Below are 21497 nucleotides of genomic sequence, written 5' to 3'. Positions count from 1 at the left end.
ATGCATTTCCTTCTAAAGGCTGCATTTCCCAGATGTGAAACAGAAAAGCTCCCCCCACCAGTACTTCTGCAATCTTCGTCACACAGCTGTGGAGTGTTACAAACTGATAACAAAGAGTACACGTAAGTCATAAAAGGAGCAGTGCCATGAAATTCTTACTCACGAACTGTGGGGAAAACTTCTGTCCTGGAATTCCAAACAGTTTGCATGTTTTACAGTGTCCTCAATGTCTGTAGTCTTGCATTAAGCTCAGTTAAAGTCCTGGTACCTGAGTATAAAAGAGTGTACTGTTGTTAGTTGTTTCATCAGCACAGTTACAGACAGATGCTTTAGGAGCAATGCTTTTATCTTTCCTAGTAGCTGTATCTCATGCAGGTTCATACTGAAGAACAAGTTTCCATTACCATGTTCAATTCACTGGTTTTCATTCACACTTTTATATTACCTGTAGATGTCTGAACATGTAATGCTTCAACTTAATAGCTCTAAAGTTGTGTCTTTGTGTTGCAGCTCGGTATAAATGGGAAAACTGTGCATTTCAGTGGTAAGAAATGAGCAGGCTCTGCACGAAAAGGCCTCTGCAAAGTGGCAGGTTGTATCCTGGGTCAGCCCCAGTCCTCTGTCCCATGAGGCAGGAGGGAGCTTCTGCTTCCTTTTCCAGCTTTTATTAAGTGCTACAACTTGGTTGGCCACAGTTTGGCCTCTGGAAGCAAGCTAGCTCTGATCATAAGAGCACAAGAGTCCTGTGAAGGTGCAATGAGATGTCTAGATTGCAGAGCTAGAAACTCTTGAGGTTTATCTAAGCATGTCCAAATGCCTCCTCCTGTTGCAGAGCTGTCTCATCACCCACTGCTTGGGGCTGAGTACTTCCTGCTACCTTTTTTCCCCCCTTCCTCTCTTCTTCCTTCACTGTGCACAGACCCTGCAATAAACTTCTAATTCAAAAGGAAAGGGAAGTCCTAATTGCACTGCAATTATAAAGCAACAGATGATTTATACCTGGGAGGTGATGCAGCTGCATTTCATCAGCCAGGAGTTGTAGCATAGTCACAAAATGTTGCATACACAAGAACTGACACAACTTTTATTTAACCCTCTGCCCTGTGAGCAAAGAGGTTGGGCATCAATTTCCAAACATGGGTTGGGTTCTCTAAATTCCCTGGAACTCAGGGCTATTTAAACTTCTTTCTACTCCAAACCTGTTGTTAAATTTAACATTTATTGTCTACTGCAGCTAGGACTGAATACTCATTTAACCCCACCAGGATACATGCTGTAACTACAGTATATTCTAGGAAACTTTAATTAATGTTTTCATCTGAAATACAATTATATTTTTTAAAGGTATTTTTTAACATAAAACACCAATTCAGCATGGTTTTTCTTTCCTCAGTGTTGCTACAGTTTGATTTTCATGGAACAACTGTCAGTATTTTATCAAACTGAATGAAATAATAGGGGTTTGAAATAGTTCTCATCCCTTCAGAGAGTTCATTAGAAACACTTTCTTTAAAGGGGTACCATCATCTTTTAAACCTCATCAATTTTATGCAACAGTTTGCCAGTGAGATCTTTTGTGGGAATGTGGGTACTTTGGGCTTAAATTTGGGAAATTCAGGCTCATACTCCTTTCTGGCACAGAGGGACTCAAGGACAAGCTTGTCAAGCTCATTTTGAAATTATGACCTCACACCATAAGCCTGTAGAAGGAAACACTCCCTGGTCTTCCTGTGAACTTTCTTTAGTTCACAGAAAGGCCTTCAAGAGCCATTGACCTGCAGAAAGAATGGGACTTGCCCTTAAACGTGAAGACTGGGGCATTGAGAGAGGGAGCCACTGAATTTTGTCTCAGCCTCAAATACCACTTATGTAGCTTATCTAAGAACTGTTTAATGTACTGTATGTACCAGCACTTAGAGCAGTCACCAGAATCCAGTGTTTCCCACTCATAGGTGAGTGCTCTAGCTGTTAAGCTCCAAGTCTCTCTTGGCTAACAAATACTCCTCATTCCCTCTCAATGAGAAGAGACTGCTACTTAGTAGCTGAGACAACTTTCAGTAAGGGAGAAAGTGAAGTTTGACTGCCCTTTTGCCAAGCAGGGACACAAATCTCACTTTTCCACATACTAAAGAATCTTCTAAGTACTAATCAGCTGCTCCAGCAATGCTCTCTTGGTTTGCTCCCTTTTTAAAAGACTGCCAATCTTCAAAGATCAACTTTTGAGCAAGCTCAACAGAGGGAAAAGCTTCAGACACATATCTATAGGCAGTAGTTCCTTACTGGCTGCTTGCATGGAATACTGGCTGCTTTGGAGCTCCTTTGAAAGAAACTCAAAGTGCACCACAGAGGACCTTAAACAGGTCCAACACTTTATCTCAGGAAGTTCCAGTTTTGTTGGACAATGCTCAGTGTCATGACACATTTCTTTTTTGGCTTTTAACCTAATCCAATAGTGCAAGGTCACCAGGCAATCTGTTCCAGAGCAGGACTGAAATCCATGCTGGGCCTGTTTCCTGATCTGTAAATATAAAGCTGGTCCTTGCAAAAGGCTTTGTCATACACAAGTGATGAATGTGGTTTAACCAGCACATAGTATTGTTGTTCATCCAGCAAGCTTCTCTTGTCACACTTGAGAGACAAGCAAAGCAGGTCTTTGCAGTTTGAATTGCCTTGGAAAAGCATGTGTACTTCTTGGAGTCAGATTTTCACTGTTTCCTGCATAGACATATTATACAAGACAGATAATGATAGATAATTACAGAAAGATAGTAAAGATCTTGTGAACTCTGAGTTTGCAGTTACTTGCACAGTAAAAAGCTGGAATTCTTTCACTAGATGTCTTCAGCATGCAGGGATGAAAACATAGTTTTCCCTCCAGCAGAGGGGGCTTGGCAGTAAGTTTTCTAAACAAAAAACCAAATGATTTCTTTGGAAATTGAGTAATACTAAAATTAAACTGACTTTTGTATGAACTTGCAGAGTGTTAAAGGTAAAAACAGAACTTCCTCCAAACAAGGCATTCAAATATAAACAGACACAATTCAAATTGAGTGTTGCTCTGGCTATCTTTGTTTCTCTTGTTTTTCAGTGTGGCTTTTCTATTATAACAGAAAGCCCTTGTAGTTGTATCTAACAGGCACACTGTGCAAGTAAAATAGTTTTTTCTCCTAATTCCTTTGAAAAGCTGAGTCCAAGTTCCTATTAAATCTGTCCCTGTAAACTACTTCAATAAGTGTACAACAAAAACCCAGAGAAGACACTGAGGTAAAGTGCTGGTGGAAAGTTTTCCAAGCCTCAACAAATCTGTGTATATGAAGGCAGCACATGTCCTGTGAGTAGTCCAGGAATTTACAGCATAGTTTTCTAATTATTTGAGGCCACTGTAGTTTTAAATAATTGACACAAATCTGGATGGCCAAAAGAGACACTGGCAGGCTCACAGTATGGGTGAGGCCAAAACCATGGATGTGATCCAAGGTGGTGGTGTACAGAAGCACATTTAAAGCTAACACTTAGCATTATGTTGCACACAGTGTTACATACAGACAAAAGAGTGACACAAATTTCTCTGTAAATTAAAACAGGCTGGCTAGTCTTCTGGTAAATTGCTCTTTTTCACAGTTAATTGGATTTGTCCCCCAAGGACTGTTTCCTTGTTTGATTTCAACTCACACAGAGGAAAAGTACAGGCAGGTGTACTTGAATACCCGGCAATTATATTATCTTTATTACTTCTGTTGAATAATTTTACTCCCCATGTGACCACTTGAATAGTACTGTTCAGTGCTGTTCACAACCAGATTGTTTTGTTTCTAATGAGAACTAGCTGCCAATTTCAATGACAGATTCTGGTAAATGTAATTATTTTCACCTCTGTGGCTCCAGCTTCTGGTGAAGGAACTATTGAAAATAATGATGCACTAGAGTAACTCAAAACGAAATTCATGCCAGATGTAGCAGAAGGTGCAAATGACTCACTATGACCAGTAAGGGTGCAGCACTTTCCCTCCCTGATGTGGGCACAGGCTGTCCTGGTAGAGCCACAGTCAGCAATCCCCTTGCAGGATGCTGAGGTGCATCACTGCAGCAGTGGGCTCTGCCCACTCACTGCCCTCACTGGTCACTCTGGTGAGTTCTTCTCAGAAGGCAGGATCTCAGCACCCACCCTATGTTTGTGGAGTACAAGTGTCACCACCCACATAGCCCCATAATTTTCCTTAAGTACTAATATACTGAAAGAAAAAGAGTATGTGGTGGGGGGGAGGAAGAGGAGAGTTCTGGTCACACTAAATCATTATTTAGTGTGGATATCAGATTGTCTGTTAAACCTTCTATTTGGAAGTGGATGTAGTATATACTGACATACTATTTCTGGTATTTCTGGTATTTCTGGTAGATGAGAAAGGGGTTTACAGCAGTTCATTGGGAGGAAGGGGGATGTGTCCTCAGTCCCCAAATCAGGATCCCATTTAATGGCACCTGCTCTGATAGATGGTGAGCCCCAGGCCCTCCTGCCTTTGAGTCCCCTCATTAATACCACATCTTCAACACTTCCACCCGTTGATATCAGTTCTCCCAGTCTTTGGACCTGGTGTCCTCCACAGCCCTTACCCCACTTCTCCAAACCCATTCCTAAAACACTTTCTTCTCTATAGAGCTGCCTTTCTTCTCACAAAATTAAAATATCCACACCAGAGCATCCCCTCCCTGCCAGAACAATCCTGGTCTACAATCCCTCTTGGATTCCTGCCTGCTTGGAATCACTGCAGAGCTGCCCTCTCATAAGCCTCGGGCACTCTGAGCACTGCCCCTGCCTTTTGGCTCCCCAGTGCCAGCTCCCCAGTGCCACCTACCCCTCAGTTCCCTCTGGGCTCCACAACAACCTGAGCTCCTTCCTGGCATCAGCTCCTTGGATATCCCCTCCTTGGGTGCACTTTGTGAAAACCCTGGCTCTTGCTTTTCAGATGGGAGGATTTCAAAACACACCAAGTCCTCCACCATTCACCTCTGTAAGAGCAGCAAAAAGGGGAAAAGCAACTGGGTGTCTTTCAGAAAGCAGTGCCCTGCTGTGGGGGGCACTGGAGGGGATTGAGGAAGAGAAGAGAGAAGAAAGGTGGGCAGTTATGGGAATTTGCAAGAAAAAAAGAATCGACTTCGATTAATGACTTGAGTCAGAATACAAGGAGGCTGAACTTCCCAGAAAGGAAGTTCACTAACAAGGAACCACTGATAACCTTCAGACACTAAACTGAAAACTCTGGAGAAAGTAGACTTAATTCTCAGAAAAAAACCCAAAACCAAAACCTGTCCGAAGTATACTTAATATAACAGACAGAAAGAAAGCAAAAGACAAGAGCATCCTGAAACTAAAAGAGATATTAAACAGAAATTAAAGGGGCAATTAGAAAACATTGGGCTGGAAAGCAGAAAAAACCTAGAGTGGAGTAAATTTTAAACCTAGGGCATTGGGATTTGTTCACACAGAGGAAGGTCAGATGGGGATAAACTTCCAGCAGTATTATGGAAGAAGCCAATAAGGAGTTAGCTGGGACTAGCATAGAGGGAGTGCAATAAATTTAAAAAAAACAGAGAAAAGGACTGTGAACTGGAAGAGAGGAGACAGGCTAGAAACGAAAGAGAAAAGAAAGAAGCAGCAGAATAAATATTGTATGGGATAAGAGAGAAAAAGAAAGAACAGCCTGTTCTAAATCAGCTCATGGAAACCTGCAGATCTCCCAAATCTGTTTTATTAATTGCCAATGCCAAGTTTAAAACTGTGTGTGTACTGAACTTTTCGTGTGGAAAGGCAACTGTCTGTGCAAATTTAAAATGGACCAGGAAGAGCATTATCTCAATGGCAAAGGATGTTCTAAAACTCTGAGCCCAGAGAACTAAAATGACATCTGACAGCTTCAGACATAAAATATTCTAGGGGAAGTGAGACTCTGGATGCTACTGACCTAAAAGCTACTAGGCATTGCTACTGCTGTTATTTTAACAAGGGCATAGCTTCTTCCAGCTCAGTTCATCTTTCCAAAGGTGCTAATTCTTTAAAGGAACAGTGAAGGAACAGTAAGTACATTGGAAAATGTATCATATGCAAATATATAATTGTCTCCCATTCAGCATATTAACACACATACTCTTCAAAATAAATAATAAAAAAAAGTTATTCCTGAGTATTATAATTGTAAACACCTGTAATGGTGGATTACAGAATCACATTCTTGCACATGAAATGAAAGCAATAAAAATTTGATTTTTAGGCCATGAAGAGATGCAGGTAAGAGCCTCGTTAAGGTATGTGAATGCAAGTCCCAAGAACTTGCACACGAAAGATCCAAGCAGACAGATAATTTTGCAGGTCATTGATAATCAGACAAGAAGTCTGAACAGTCATGTTGGGTCTAGTGTAAGATCATTACCTTAAGACAACAAAAAATTATGGGTCATATTGTCCATCCAGGGATGAATGGAGCCCCTCTTGGTATGGTGCAAAAGGAGAAGTAAAACTACCCAACTAGTAAAGGGTGTCTGCCCTGAGTTCCCAGTGACTGCAAGGGCTGAGTCACAGTGGGTTCTTGGACATGCAGGGGAGTTTTAGCAGGAAACCGCCTACCACTTTTATTTACAGCTCTACTTCAACTATGCCATTCGACTCAGCTCAGGAGGTGATTTTATCACTCTAGATGTTGTGGATGCATCTGTACAGAGACACTTTCCAAAAGGCCACGTATGTTTAGCGTTGTTTTCATGAGGTTTCTTTATCTATTCACTTCAGATGGAAGAAATTCTGACCTGCACACAGGCTTTGCAGCTCATCTGTTTAGAAACCAGCGTGCTGTCAGTGAGCACAGGCAGCTACAGCAGCACAAAAACACTTCAGAATTTGAACAATTCTGGTGTCTCATCATTAGTTTTAAGCAAGGCAGGAGCTCAAAGATCCAGAAAAGCGAGGGGACCACAGTTCTGCCAGCCTATCCTGCCCCAACGCAGTGATCTCCACATTCAGCGCCTGGGAGAGTCCTGTTCTCCCACATTCAACACATTATCTTCCCGGCAATTAACTTAATTAAAACAACAGTAAGTTTGTATTAAAAAAACATTCTGGAATGCTGGTAAAGTTTCTTCTTTGTAAAATACAGAATTCTCTATAGGAATCTATGGTAAAAAAAAATGTAATTGTTTGCATATTCCAGCCCTTAAAATTGAGACAGGACCCTCCTTGCCTTTCTGCCAATTGTGTCCTAGTTTTGTGAGAGTTAAGATCACACATTTCCCCAGCACCCCTGTGTCACTCGGTGCACAAATGTGTGAGTGGGCAGATTTCAGGTTGCATATGCAAATGTAAATCTGATATTGCCCAGTTTTTTAGTTCTTGGCTTTGTAACCACATGAAATCGGTGCAGTGTGTGCACCAGTGTACAGGATGGGAGGAAGGCTGTGGTCTCTGCTGCACTGAAGTGCAGACTGCTAATTAGGAGAACAGAAGAGGAAATGGGGTAATGTTTCTCTGGAAGAGTGATGGGGTCTCATGACTGCACCAGAATCCCATTTTCAGAGGGGAATGGCTGCTAAATTCCTGCTGATGAGGACTTGTCTCCAGTCATGGAGTGCTCCTTGGGGCAGTAAACCCAGTGGAAAACAGCACCATGACCCAGACTCTCCCAAATCTCCTGCCTGTACAGGCATCTGTCATATTTCCCCAGCCCTGAAAAAGAGGCTGGAAGGAGATAAGGGAAGAAACATAAAACCAAGAAAATATTTCTGTTGGACCCACTTCTGTCTGCATATAGCAGTAGGCAGAAAAGTTTATGCAAATTAGAATCAGACACAGGACTTCTGGGAAGTTGGCAGTGATGCTCTCAGTGTCTCAGAGCTAAGGTATGAGTGAAATTAAGAGAGGAAAGCCTCCTAATAACCAGTACAAACATGCAGTTCATCCAGTAAAAAATTGCTTTGACAGTCTATGTTGGCAGCTACAGACACTTGGGATCAGTTTTTCTTTTTTATGCTGCACAAAACTCTCTTGCTGGTCATTCTTTAAATCCAGATTTGGCTTTAGCCCTGCCTTTCAAGCACATATTTGAAGTACACATCTCAAGTACACATCTCACCATGTGCAGAGCAGAGAAGGGACGCTGCATGAATCATGGGAGATGATCTATTTGCCAGAGCTTTGTAGGCTGTGCCATTCTTGGTATTTTCTGCAGTGAGTCTGTCACATGAAGGGGATTCATTTGTGACCTGAAACAACTCAGTGAGTGTGACTCTGTAACACCCAATGGGTTACCTCCCCAGTCTGAGCCTGGTGTTTCCCTCTCTCCCCAGATCACACCCCTCCTACTCTTCTACCACCATCACAACCACGTGCTGGCACAAAATTAGCAGAAAATAGCCACACTCAGATCTGCCTGCCACCCGCTAGTGGAAACTGGGAATTCAGTGGAATTCATGGAACTGGAGGCAGGTCACATACATTACGCCCTTGATACCACAATTTATCTGCACAGTTGATATTTTACAGTTTCATGTGTGTTGTTCGGTTTCCCTGAAATTAACCTTTGAAAAAAAAAAAAAAAAAGAAAAGAAAAAAAGAAGAAAAACCCGCAGCCTTTCAGGGGGATCAGAAACCCATTTCAGGAAACGTTACCAACTTTGATGGTAAATGCAGCCACTGAGAGTAAATGTATTCTTTTGTGTGTGTGTGTGTGTGCATTGGACTAAGTTTTTTATTGAATTTCATAGAATCAGAGAGAAACAGAGGAGGAAAAGTGTGGAATGCTATTCAGCTTACTGCTGGAATAACACATTATATATTGCACACTTATCAGTGGTGAGCTATTTTTAGTATGATCCATGAGCAAGCAAGAAGTCAGGACTTTTTTATCCAGTGCTTGAATCAGGCAAGCTGCTTTTTCCAGCCTGGAAACCTGGAACCCTCCAGTGCAGGGATCTCTAGGCATTGCTCCCCTGGCACAGGGCACAACCCTGCCCTGGGCTCCCCTGGTCTGTGACCCAGTGGTCAATGACTGTCCGGGGGAAAATGGGACACTATGAAAGTAAGGATAAAATATACAAGGAATAAAAAGCCAGAATGAAATTGGAGGTGTTAGGCAGTATCCTTTCAGCTAGCTCAAAATTTGTAACATAAATGTATCTAGAAGGGAGCTTTGAATGTCTTTGTCTTCCAAACCAGGCTATTTTTAGCAGTGCAGTTAAGGTCTGGATGCCACTGCTCTATTCTGGGTGCAATCCTGCTTTTCCATTTTACTAAAAACATCTACTTGGAGATCTTTGCCCAACTGCCTTTTGCAGCATTTTGGATGCAGAAGTCAAGGCTAACGTGAAGTCACATTTGCACCCTGCTATAGCCACAGTATATTTATCACATTCCTATTAAAGCACCAGCACAGACCACAGAACAAAATGTTCACCTGCACAACAAAGGAAAAAAATCCTGAGAACCTTCCTAAGAACACAGACACTGTACTGTTGTCCCTGTGTTTATATGCTGCTGTAACAGGAAATCTTCATAAGGGCTCTGATGAAACTCCTGCCAAGTCTTTAGCCAAGAAATCTAAACTCACTAAAGATTTCCTCCTGACCACAGCATAGTCTGTAAGTATGGACTTGGGAAGATACTGGAGCATTTTTAATGTACCCAGGAATTCTGGGTGCCTGGCAGGGCTCTGGAGCTCAGCAAACCTCAGGATGTGCAGGGCCTTGTCTGTAGCTGCTCCACCTTCACCACAGGTAAGGCACAGCACTGTATGAGCATTACAGGGGCTGACTAACTGCAAAGTCCACACTCCCTGTTAGTATTTCAACCTTTCCTTATAGACTCAGGGAGAGAGGATATAGACCTATTTATATGGGAAATGATGAGAGAGAGCTCAGTGTTTAAATTCACATTCATCAGTGTATTGGTATTTCTTGCTAGAGGTGCTTAATTTCATCTGTTTGCCTATGAAAGTTCTTGAGGGAAAAAGCCCCAACACTTGGCATATGAAGAATTATATCTGCTTTTTCTTGACAACACCCAGCTAATCTGAATTTTTAAACTGATGATTAGAGAAACCTAATTATGGAACTTCAGCTTAGATATATAGTAAATCAGCAATCACCTGAAGGCTGCAGTAACTTATATTGGTTGAGGCTGTAATGCCAGGAACATACAGATCATTTTGTTTAGAGGTAAACCCAGAAAACCATGGACAGAGTTTTGGTACTGCTACAAAAACTGAGAGGTTACTCAGTCTATACTCCAACAGTATAAGACAGAGCCAGAACAGGACAGGTGGAGTAAAGAACTAAAGAGAAGTACAAATTTAAACTGCTCACCTATAATAGCTTCACTTACCTTCCCAAAAGGTTTTTCTGTGAGTAAAGTTGTATTAGAATTACTTGTGGTTTGAGGTCATCACATGTCACTCCTCATACGTCCAAGAAGTTTTTGAAGGTCACCTTGGCAAGCTCAATTCAATTTATGTAACCAAGTCTAAGGCTTCCTTTAGACTCATCAGACAGTCGCCAGCATTTTATTTTGACGTTGTTATGAACTGAAATAAACCTGCAATTGAAAAACAGCATCAGCACTCCAGCCTAAGATAAGTGAATATAAGACTTCTCACACTGTCAGAGGACAAAGTGGCCCTTAGAAGGTGAGTCACCACAGACAGCAAAACCTCCCTGCAGGAGCAACTCAGTGAGATCTCCAGAACTCCTGAAGAAAATCCTCCAGGCTGGGCACTCTTCCCACTTTCATATTCTTAATTACCTAATTTACTGTTAGGAGACATCAAGGCCTGCATGCAAAGCTACACTAATTTTACATAATGTAATATTTCTTCTTAATTAATCCAAAAGCATGTGTGGTGAGGTCTGTATGTAACTGATATAGATGTTTCTAGAATTAGAGAATGCTTCATTAATACCATTAGATGATGTTTGTAATTTACCATTTTAACAACAGATGCCAAAAATTCTACATTTAAAGACTTTTTATCTCTTGTCAGAAATTGTCAGCTTATTCTCCTGATTCCTAGAAATTTTCCTGGAGCTGGAGCATGGTGAAGTTAATCTATTCTGAACACAGCTTATTGAGTTCACATGTAAAACTGGCTGAGGTTTGCAATAAATCTGGAGAGGGAAAATGTCTGAAAAAAAAATCCAATTCTTTCTCCACAAGAGCAATTATGGTGAGTTTTTTTTTCCTTTTCTTTTCTTGGCAAATGAGGAATTAATATTTGTACTCTGAAGAAAACTGTTGACCCACGTATCAGGACCTCTTTTCTCCATGGACAGAGGAGAAACAGAAATCTGGATAATTTCTCAATACTTTGAAAACTGAGACATTAAAATTTACATTAGCTATTTCTTGCCTAGGTATTTGTAGATGTGTTACATAACTAGCCAAGACCATAAGACAATAATAAACTCTATACAGCATCTATCTGTACAGTAGAATATAAGGTGCACATTCAGTAGTTTCTATTTGTTTGGTATAGGAGTTATTAGATTCTGCAGGACCTAATATGTTCCATCATCCTAAGAGTTTGGTGGTGTATGATTCGAGACAAAACTGCAACTGTAAAAAAGATCTGTCAATTAAGATAGGTTAGAATCACAGCAGAAATACAGAGGCCAGCAAATCATGCCCATGAAAGATATTTTCTCAAGGCTGAGTATTAATAGTGATTTATTCAGGTTTAGTCATCCAGGCTTGATGGCTTCAAGTATTAAAAGTCCAACTAAGTAATCTGGAAGGGTCTCAGTGAGCTGTGACAGAAATAAGACTGTCCACCTGGATCTGGATGAGAAGCTGCAAGAGACTGCTATGCCACCACCTTCTGATTTCTCAACTTCCTCTGTGCTAGTTGTGTCTCCTGTAGCAGCACTTTTTTCACTTCAAGAAGAAGACCACTTTTTTCCTTTTAATTTGGGCTACAGAATCTCTCTACATTCAAGGAAGTAGAACTGAGATTTGCATCCATTTGACCATATTAAGAATGAATTTTAATCAGTTTCTTTGAAAACCAAAGGTGAGGGAATACTTGAGTCATTTCCTCCACCTCACCCCAACCATGAAAATCTCCTCCTGTGTTGATTATTATGCCCATGTATAAAAAGCATTAGAAACTGATTCCACAGCCCTTGACTTACTTCAGTAGAAGCACAGCATTTGCCTGTGGTTTGAGTAGATGGACTTATGGGAGCACCAGAAGGAGCATCAAACACTGTCCACCTGCAGCAGCAAATGAAAATTTGTAGTCATGTAAATCATTCAGGAGAAGCTAAATAGGCACTGTAAAGGAAAAGAAGTGGTGGAAAATGCCTGTAAGAATGGGAAATTATAAAAGCAGAGAGTAAAGATACCATTAAACTAGTAATAAAGATACACTGGAGACCTTTTTGCATTATTAGTTGATTTTTTTTTGGTATCCTCAAGGTTCCCACTCAAAAATAAATTTTGCCCAAAGCTTACCACCTCTCCTGTTGCACTCTTTACCGTCAGAATTCCCTTCCCATATTTCATGGATCCATAAATGCCTGAGGACCCTAACTGCACGTACAAACAGTAACCTGGTCTCCAAAACCCACAGCACAGTTCAGCATCAATCCTGTGCCATGTTACTCTCCTTTCATGGGCTTGGGATCCAAAAAGACATGAGAACAGGGAGAAACACAGAGTGTGGCTTCAAGCAAGGGAGAGAGGGCAGCAAGGGAGGCAATGGAAGGGAGCAGAGGTCTGTACTGGCTCAGTTTGGAAAGGATCACTGAGGTGCTTTATTTCAGCCAGACTGGAATAAAATTAGCAACAGGCTCTGAAATTCAGTGCCTGTGTTCCTCCAGCCAGCATTGAAACCTCTGTAGTGCAGTAAGTGTATCTGGAAGCCAAACTTTATATGCTCCTACTTTAACATATCCAGTTCAGTATTTAAAGCTGCAGTTCCCCTGAACAACACCCTGCTATCTCTGGAATCAGCACCAACATTATTTTTAGGGATCCACAGTTCCTTCATTAGTTGTAGAGTATGCACATACAGACTCTCACACACCCACAAAATCCAGCAACACAGAATTGTCATTCAGACGAAAAAGCAACCAGAAAGCAGGCTGCCCTTTCACAATACTTTTGCCAACAATTTGAAACTTTCCTTTTTTTTCCCCCCACTCAACTAATTACCAAGAAAGATGTCTAAACTACTGAGATGTAGAAAGCCCAAACCACATTTTTGTGTGGTTAACTGCTCAGCATTTGAATTCATAAGACTAAACTGAATCTTGATTTGACTTGGTTAATGTCTACAAAGAGCTTCCACTGAAACATCAGACAAGATCCATTTAGTCTGGGCTCAGGGAAACCAGCATTAACTACCCCTGAAAAAGTAGCTAGCATAATTTAAAATAAACAATTCCAGAATAGCCAGCTTAGAAAGAAACTTCCCTCATAGCCTTAGACAGTTAGTTTATTGCTTATTTGAAGCATGGCATTTATGTCTTACAGTTTATCTCTTACAGTGAAATATTTCAGACAACATGGACTATTCCAGGGAGCTGATGAGAGGGAGAGGCTCAGCTGTTACTCAGCTTTAGTACACAATTAAGATTAATTTGCTTAACTTCCAAAACACAGTGTTTTTCATTCTAGCCATTGGAACTTCCTAACAACTACTAGAGTGATCCTTTTAGGAAGACAAACCCAATTCCTATTGTCCATCCCAATTGGATGGCATCTGACTTGTATATTTCCTGCAGAACAGCACAAATTCCAGTTCAGACAGAATTTATTACCTCTTTACCAACTGGTTAACCCTTGTCTAGGTAGATGCTTATCAAGGCTTGATAATAGAAGATTGGTGAATTCCTCAAAATGTATTTTGTTCTTGGCATAATGACGTGTCTGCTGTGACTGACAACTGTGCCAGACACGCATTGTTCTTCAGTGGTATCAGTGTAAAGTGAGTCATCTTTGTAGCCATTTTACCAGGAAAAACTGACTAAAAGGATAAGAGGATGAGCTGTATTCCTCAGGTCCACTTTATTACTTCTTAACTTAGAAAATTGTTGAATGGATAGTATGGAATTGGGAGATGTGTGAGGAAATGACTGGTCACAGTAGTTACACCTTTTGGACATGTCCCATTTAAATGCATCAAACTCTGACCCTAAAACCTAATCAAAGTGGGTGACAGAGGTTCACACTTCACTCAGTGCTGCTGGTTTCACTGCATCTGAAAGCAGACTCAGAGACAGTGTGGTATCTAATTTACTTGCAAAATCAAAGAATTCCGATTTCAAGGGTTTCGTTTAAATGAAAATTCAGATTCTGGAGAAGAAAACAAAACCCACTAAAACAGGAAGGATGGTATTGTGGTTAAGTTTCTAGTATGGGGCTCTGAAGACCTGAATTATGTTCCATTCCTAGCCCTACTGCAGACTATCTCTCTCTGTGACTTCAAGCAAACCATTGAATCTCTTGGTGCTTCAGTTTCCCTTTTTTAAAGATGATGTTGGTGATTTGATCAGTTTAGATAATGAGCACATTCACATAAGAGCTACCATTTACAGTATAAGCACAAGAGAGCCTCTAACCTCAAAACACTATTGAAAAATATGTGACCCTGTTTACTGAACTGTTCTTCCAAGAAAATAGCAATTGCATATTAAATTCCCACACTGATCACTAAACAAAACTCTAAACAACATGCTATTCCACAGATGCATTGGCCTGCCAATTAATCCAAATTCATAACAAAATCAGTGTCTGCTTCTATTCTCCAAAGTTAGGAAAAGGCTAAAATGGGGAGTGCCTGCTGATTTTCTAAGCCTTTCAGGTGGGGATGAATTCAGCAGGGTGTGGATTGCCCCATAATGGAATTTATACTGGGGAATACCATACCTGGTACCACAACCTCCTCTCTCTTGGTGGTTTCACAGGGTGAGGAAAGGCTTGGAGCATAACTAAAGGAAGCTCTGTCTGCATTACACTGCTGCTAGTAGGGATAAAAGTGTGGGGTTTGGAAAGCAAACTAACCAACAGGAAAATGTCTTGTGTACCCCAAAAGATACTGTACTCTCCTACCTTCAAAACCATCTTCAGACCCATGTTTTTTCCCTTGCTGCCACCAGGCAGACCTTGCCTGGCATCTCTAGTGCTTTCTTAACAGATTCCCTCTCCCCTTTGCCCTGTTTCTAGCCCTGCTCCTGCTGTACAAATGCCCAGCAATTCCTCTGAATTTTCTGTCATCTTCCAAACCAGTACTTACAAAATAGGGGTAAGGGCTTCTATTTTTAACAAAAGCTGAGTTTGTTCTTTGTTCTAGCTTTTGGAGATTTACTGATAGAAACCTTCAGATCAGAAGCATTTACTTTGCTGCCCCAGGAAACAAGGGAGAAAGGAAGATGGGATAATGTCTCTGGATAATTTTCTTTCTTCTGAGACTTTGCTTTGCTTTTCTGAGACCATTAGCAGGGAAGAAAGGGAACACAATTTGTTTCTCCACGTGAAAAGGTACTTTGTGAAGAAGACAAAAGCAGGTGTTTCACACAGAAAGCTTTACTTACCAAACAGACCCTAAGTCTAATTCACCTTGCAAAAGGCAACTGCTTTTTGAGTGACAGAGCACAGATCAGAATAATCTGAACTGGCAGCTGTGCTTTCAGCTTCAGTCCTTTCTAGAGATCTTTCTCCATGGGCTCTGTCCAGCAACTCTGCACCGGTTCCAAATTTCTGCACTGCCCTCTACTGGGTACAGTAAATATCCAATCCTGCCGGCTTGGAGCTCTTCCCAAGGCCCACATTGTAGGGTTTGAAGCTGAGGGAGTGGATGTAAGAAAGGAAAGAGGACGGGAATGATATAAGAAAGGAAAGAGGACAGGAATGGGGGATTGCAAAAATGAAACATGAATGGGTAGAATTGAAGATATCTCAAGAAAGCTCAGTCTGTGGGACATCTAAAACCCCAGCTCTTCCTGTCACAAAAACTACACTCACTGTGCAAGTGTCCTTCACATATTACAGCTGATGGCCACTTCTCCTGGGCAAGCCTTTTCAAGGCACTTTATGGAGCCCCCCAGACCACTCCACTGTGATTCACATAGAGATGGTGTCAAACCCTGTAAGCAGCAGCCTGACACACTTGGCTTTTGGTGTCCGAGCTGGCAGGCTCACTCCATCACTCTCCTCAGCAACTGGGAGTTAACATGCCCATTCGAGCCTTGCCAAGCTCTGAAGCTTTGCAACTGAATATTATTACCACATTCTTGCTCAATGAAGACGATTTTTTGGACAGACACTTCATCAGCTGCACTACTGAGTGCATGGCAGACAGACTGCATGTGCACCTGCAGGATCTTTCTTTCCCCTGTGATCTTACAAAATTACGAATTACATGAGGGTGAAACAGCTTTCCTGGCACATCTACAGCAGCCTTCAGCCAACTCCATCTCATCTGAGAAACATGCACAGCACTGTGCTGCCTCACAGCCCTGCCGTGCTCCCACTTACAGCCACAGTGATGGCAGGAGCCAAGGGTGCAGCAGCAGGGAGGGAGCTTGGCTGGGTGCCTCGGGGGCTAGGGAGGAGTTAGAGGATCTCAGCTGTACTTTTGGCTCTGATATACTTTATCTTGACAGAATTAAGGACTTCAAAACCCTTTCATTTGAAGGGTGGAGGGGAGGAAGGGGACTTTTTTTTGCCTAAGTAGCTGTTAAGGGCAAAGCCTGGTTGTATTACCTGTCTGAACATGAACATCAAAACAGCTATTGAATCTGCTCGCAGCATGGAGTGCACTACCCAAAGCAAATAGTGGCAAAACACTTCTCGCTATTGCATGTTCAAATTCTAAAGTAAGTTTCAGTTCCACCATTGCTTCATTCTTTTGTTTTACACAGAAAAGCAGATGATCTTCCCCCAGCTGCTTATGCCAAACATTGACTAAAGCTCTGTTGCTCAAAAATTGTTTGATAGAGTATTCTGAGCACAAAGTGAATCTCTGTGCAAGGTCTTAAAATTCATGGCAAGCTCTGTTTCTCCACATTCATGACAACTATGCATGACAGAACTAAGCAGTTCAATCTTGGTGGCTAAACCATCATCAGAAATTTCCAGGTTCACCTCTTGTACACTGGCTGCACATCAGTGTAGGATGCTATATTGCCATTGGGTTGTCAGTCTGTGACCACACTAGATTCTGAAAAGAATATTCAGTGTCAAAGCAGGACATATATTCCCTCAACTTCATCCCAAAGGACAACTCACAAGGCCTTTCCAGCCCCTCTCCCCTTAATCATTTGACAGAGACATTTCCTCTTCATTGTCACAAAACATGTTGATTGCGGGGAAACTTCCTGGACTTTTAAACATGTTGGTTATTACTTTAAGAAAAAAGCTCTTTGGAAAAAGCATACTTTACTGGGCCTGCTTAAGGGAGCACCTAAGACACTGGTTTGGTACTTGAGGTTTAAAATCTCCCTCTGGGCAAGCAGAACAGCATCCCAAGTCTCTTTCACTGGCTGCTGGCAAGGTTATAAATACAGCTGGGATTTGAACTTTTAACTCTGATTACCCTGTAGAAAAACCCAGGGAAATTCTGCTTTGAGAACTCAAACCCCAGCGTTACATTGAGCCCTCTCACCTGTTCTGTCCACGCTGACCTGTTAGCTCTGAAGAGAGCAGCACGTTAAAACTTCCCATATTGATTGCTTACTTGCTTTCCTTGCCATTCCCCTCCTCCCGCGTTTTGAGCTGACTGCCAGTCAGAGCCTCATCCATCACCTACCTCCAGTGTCCCCTCTCCTCCCCGGGGCCTCAGAGCGCTCTGGTGCTCGGGACTACCCGGCAGCACCTCCCGCCAGTCCCGCCTGACCGAAAAAAAAACGAAAAAAAAAAGAGTAAACCCAGACGTAGTTTGGAGAAGCGGGGTCACCCGGCGAGCGGGACCAGCTCCGTCGGAGGGGCGGGGCGGGGAGCCCGGGGTGTTCTCCGCAGCGGTGCCACCGCTGGCTCGGGGCCACCTGGAGCGACTCCCTGGGAAAGCGAAAGTGAAGCGGGACCACGTGTTTTCCGAGAAGGCGAGGGGAGGAGCCGTGCGAGCCCATCGCCTCCCGTTAAATAGAAAGCAGCGGCGATGCGCGGGCCCAGAGCGCTGGAGCAGCCGCTGCCCGCCCGCCCCGCGGCAGCCCCGGCTCGCCGCGGCGCCAGGCAGGGCCCCCGCGCAGAGGATGCTCGGCCGGCCGCCGGGGCCAGGACCAGGACTAGGAGTAGGAGTAGGACTAGCACCAGGACTAGCAGCGTGTGCTGCGCTCCGGGGACGGCCCCCACCCACGGCGCCCCGAGGTAATGGGGGGTCTCTTTGCCGGGGGGTCCTCGCCAACCGCGCCGTGCACCGAGAGGGTCCTGCGCCGCAGCCAGGAGAGGGGACATTTCGGAGAGTCCTGCCAGTTGTGCAGGAGCGCGGTGGCTTCAGGGGTCTTTGCCTTTTTTTTTTTTTTTTTTTTTTTTTTGGTTTGTTTGGTTTGGTTGTTTCTGGATTTTTTTTTTCTGGATTTTTTTTCCCTGCCTTTTTGGCTCAGTGTCCGTGTTCAGACGGAGCTCTCGTGCCTGGTATAAAACAGTGGGACAAGCAATAAAGCGAAAGCGCAGCGGGTATTGCGCGGCACCGCTCTTGCCCAGGGACCCTCACTAGCGGGGGGAGCCGGGGCAGCCCCGGGACGGAGTGCACGGAGTGACCGCACAGAGTGACCGCACGGCCGCCGGGGCCTCGTCCCAGCCCGCTGCCCGGGCTTTCGGGCTCTGAAATCTGGCGTGTCCCCTGTTTGCTCCGTGCCCTTCGGAAAGGCACCCCAAACTCTCTGTTGGCTCTCTACGGCTTCTGCTAGGGAGCCCTTTGATTTTTAGATCTCTGTCTTAGTGGTTATTTCTCCCCAGCGTGTCCTGAAATTAAATTTTTTAACTTTAAACACTGAGCGATAATCCTGGCCCAGAAACTGGAAAAACTGGCATCAGTTTACTTCTGCTACGCAAAGCAAGCCTAATGCTACTTTCAGCATGTTAAGTTGTTTGCCAGCATAAGGATTTTATAACCCTCTTAGCTGCTTGATGTTTGGTTTCATTTAGGTCCTATTACCTCCTCAAGTTGTTAAATTAGCACAGACAGGAATCCAGCTGCGTACTTTCTTTGAAATCCTCATTAGCATGTTACCCCGAACTGTAAGATGGCTGAGGGATTCATTTCTGAGAATACTTCAAGGTTTCTCACAAGCTGCTGCTGCAGATCTATATCTGACTATAGGGATAAATCCTAAAATCTATGCTTGCCAGTAAGGTCAAGGCAGCCAGCGGAGATGTATTGAACCACACTGTCAGAGGCAGACATTTCAGGCCGAACTCATTCCTGGTGCAGCACTGCTAATTCCTTTGAAGTAACACGAGGGATGAATTTAGTCCCTCATGCTGAAAGATATATCAATAGGAAGCAATTTAGATTGGGCCACTTAAAGTGCATGTAATACAGAAAAGAGAGAGGCTGCGGAGTAATGCTTTAAGGGTTCACAGAGGTTGACTTGTATACGCTAGTGAGGTTGTAGCATTGCTGTCCCAAGGGAAAGTTGGGGAATGGGAAATTGCCTTTTATAGCTGAGCCTCAGGTTAACAGGGGAGAGGAAAATAGTTTTAGGATTGCTGTGTAACTTGGCCGTGTTACAGCCTGCCCCTCCAAGTTACACCTTCTTCCCCAATTATCCGGAAACATACCCTTCACTCACTTTCTCTTTTTCACACAATGCAACAAATAACGACATTGTCTGAGTTCTGACATTGGGGAAGGGAAAGAGGGAGGGGCAGAGAAATTGGTAATTCAGTTGTAAAACTTTGTTGCTTTGTTCTCTGAAAACTTGAGAATCGGATGGGGTGTACACAAGATAACTTCTCATTGAGAAGTCATTTGACTCAGTAGGCCCTGGTACCCTTCTGTGGGCTCATAACGGGGAAACTGCATCATCCTCTGTAGCTGTTAATGATCCTTGCTAAATATTTTTGGAGCTTTGGGCTTTGCCATAGTGATAGACTGTTAATCTTGTCAGAAAGCGAGCAGTTCTTTGCCCAGTGTAAATTGGAAAATGAATATCTTATTTTATAACGGGTGGGAGGCATATCAATGGAAGACTTGGGTCATTCAGCGATTGCAGCCGCTTCCCTCTGGGGATCTCACATGGTGTCTCTCTTTGGCATTTCAGAATAGCTGCTGGAAAGCTGCCCCGCCGTAGCCGCTGACGCTATGGAAGACCGCATCCGCTGCTCTCGGCTGTAGGATGGTAGCGCACAGCAAGGTGTCAGCAGATAATGCAGTTGGAGCAGACCCAAGACGGCTACTTGACCCTCCGGCACGGGATCGTTCTCAGGCGCGAGGTTTGCACGGCCCCGGCACTGTGCAGGCACAGGGCAACACGCACTTCCGAACCTTCCGCTCCCAGGCGGATTTCAGCAGCATCACCCGAGCCAGCAGCCTGCTGGATGCCTGCGGCTTCTACTGGGGACCCCTGTCTGTCAGCGCGGCCCACGAGAAGCTTAAGTCTGAGCCCGAGGGCACCTTCCTCATCAGGGACAGCACACAAAAGAATTGCTTCTTTGCCATTAGTGTTAAGACTGCGTCTGGGCCCACCAGCATCCGGATTAACTTCCAGACCGGTCGTTTCAGCCTGGATGGCAGCAAAGAGACTTTTGACTGCCTTTTTAAGCTGCTGGAACATTACCTGAGTTCCCCGAGGAAGGTACTGGTTACCCCCCTGCGCAAGGTCCGGGTGCAGCCGCTGCAGGAGCTCTGCCGGAAGAGCATCGTGAAGACTTTTGGAGGAGAGAACTTAAACCACATCCCCCTCAATCCCGTTTTAAAGGACTATCTGAAATCCTTTCCATTTCAGATATAAGTACAGCATTAACTGCATAGGGACACGTGAGATATGTGTAATGAAATCCAGCGTCCTGGGTTTTTAAATATGTTTGACATTGAGCAAACTTATTTTTGTAGCAATTTACTGTATTTTGGGATGGAACCTGAACACTTGACTTCTTATGTTTACAAAAACTGTTTGCACAAACCTGGGGTTTTAAAACCCTGGCGTAATTTTTCTGCCAAGCAGAAGGTTTTATTATTTTATAATATTTTTAATGATATTAACATAATAAACTTTATTGTGACAGTTTTTAAAAAAAAAATAGCATCTCTGTTTTCAGTTTTAAAGGCTCTCATACCTATCCTGCTGACAAACTTTAACTGCTTACTTCTGTGTAACTGCAGACAGGTCTCCACGTGGTCCTGTTCTTTGTCCTACCGAAGTAGTCTGTCTTAGTCCAGCAGGCAGAGGATTCCTGCCCTCAAAAGCCTGCAATAGAAAGATGCAAGCAAGTAGAAAATGCATTCAGGATGAATCTGCCCTGGAATCTAACTGTCTTCTAAATTCATGGGAGCAGGGACAATGTGTTAAGACTAGAG

General features: G+C 43.2%; 2 protein-coding genes across 6 annotated transcripts in view; one reads left to right on the top strand and one right to left on the bottom strand.

The window, feature by feature from the left end:
- Positions 1 to 18028, bottom strand: part of RMI2 (RecQ mediated genome instability 2) — a 29719-nt gene extending 11691 nt beyond the window's left edge. For 2 of the 5 annotated variants that reach the window (XR_001873854.1, XR_001873855.1), the window contains exons 1-4: positions 17787 to 18028; positions 12166 to 12247; positions 10364 to 10573; positions 160 to 268 (exon numbers count right to left, since the gene is read on the bottom strand). The gene's annotated coding sequence lies outside the window, so the exon portion shown is untranslated. Of the gene's footprint in view, positions 1 to 159; positions 269 to 10363; positions 10574 to 12165; positions 12308 to 17786 lie in introns of all 5 variants that reach the window. The other 3 variants (XR_001873851.1, XR_001873853.1, XR_001873852.1) reach the window with 2 other exon arrangements.
- A 198-nt stretch (positions 18029 to 18226) lies between these two features.
- SOCS1 (suppressor of cytokine signaling 1) lies at positions 18227 to 21214 on the top strand. The gene is made up of 2 exons (XM_017808664.1): positions 18227 to 18343; positions 20242 to 21214. Exon 2 carries the CDS (start codon positions 20317 to 20319, stop codon positions 20929 to 20931), a length of 615 nt encoding a protein of 204 aa, XP_017664153.1. The 5' UTR covers positions 18227 to 18343; positions 20242 to 20316; the 3' UTR covers positions 20932 to 21214.
- The last annotated feature ends 283 nt before the right edge of the window (positions 21215 to 21497 follow it).

Source organism: Lepidothrix coronata, unplaced genomic scaffold (genome assembly GCF_001604755.1).
Source record: "Lepidothrix coronata isolate B3197 unplaced genomic scaffold, Lepidothrix_coronata-1.0 Scaffold24, whole genome shotgun sequence".
Lineage (NCBI taxonomy): Eukaryota > Metazoa > Chordata > Aves > Passeriformes > Pipridae > Lepidothrix > Lepidothrix coronata.
This window is presented reverse-complemented; position numbering and strand designations above follow the sequence as displayed.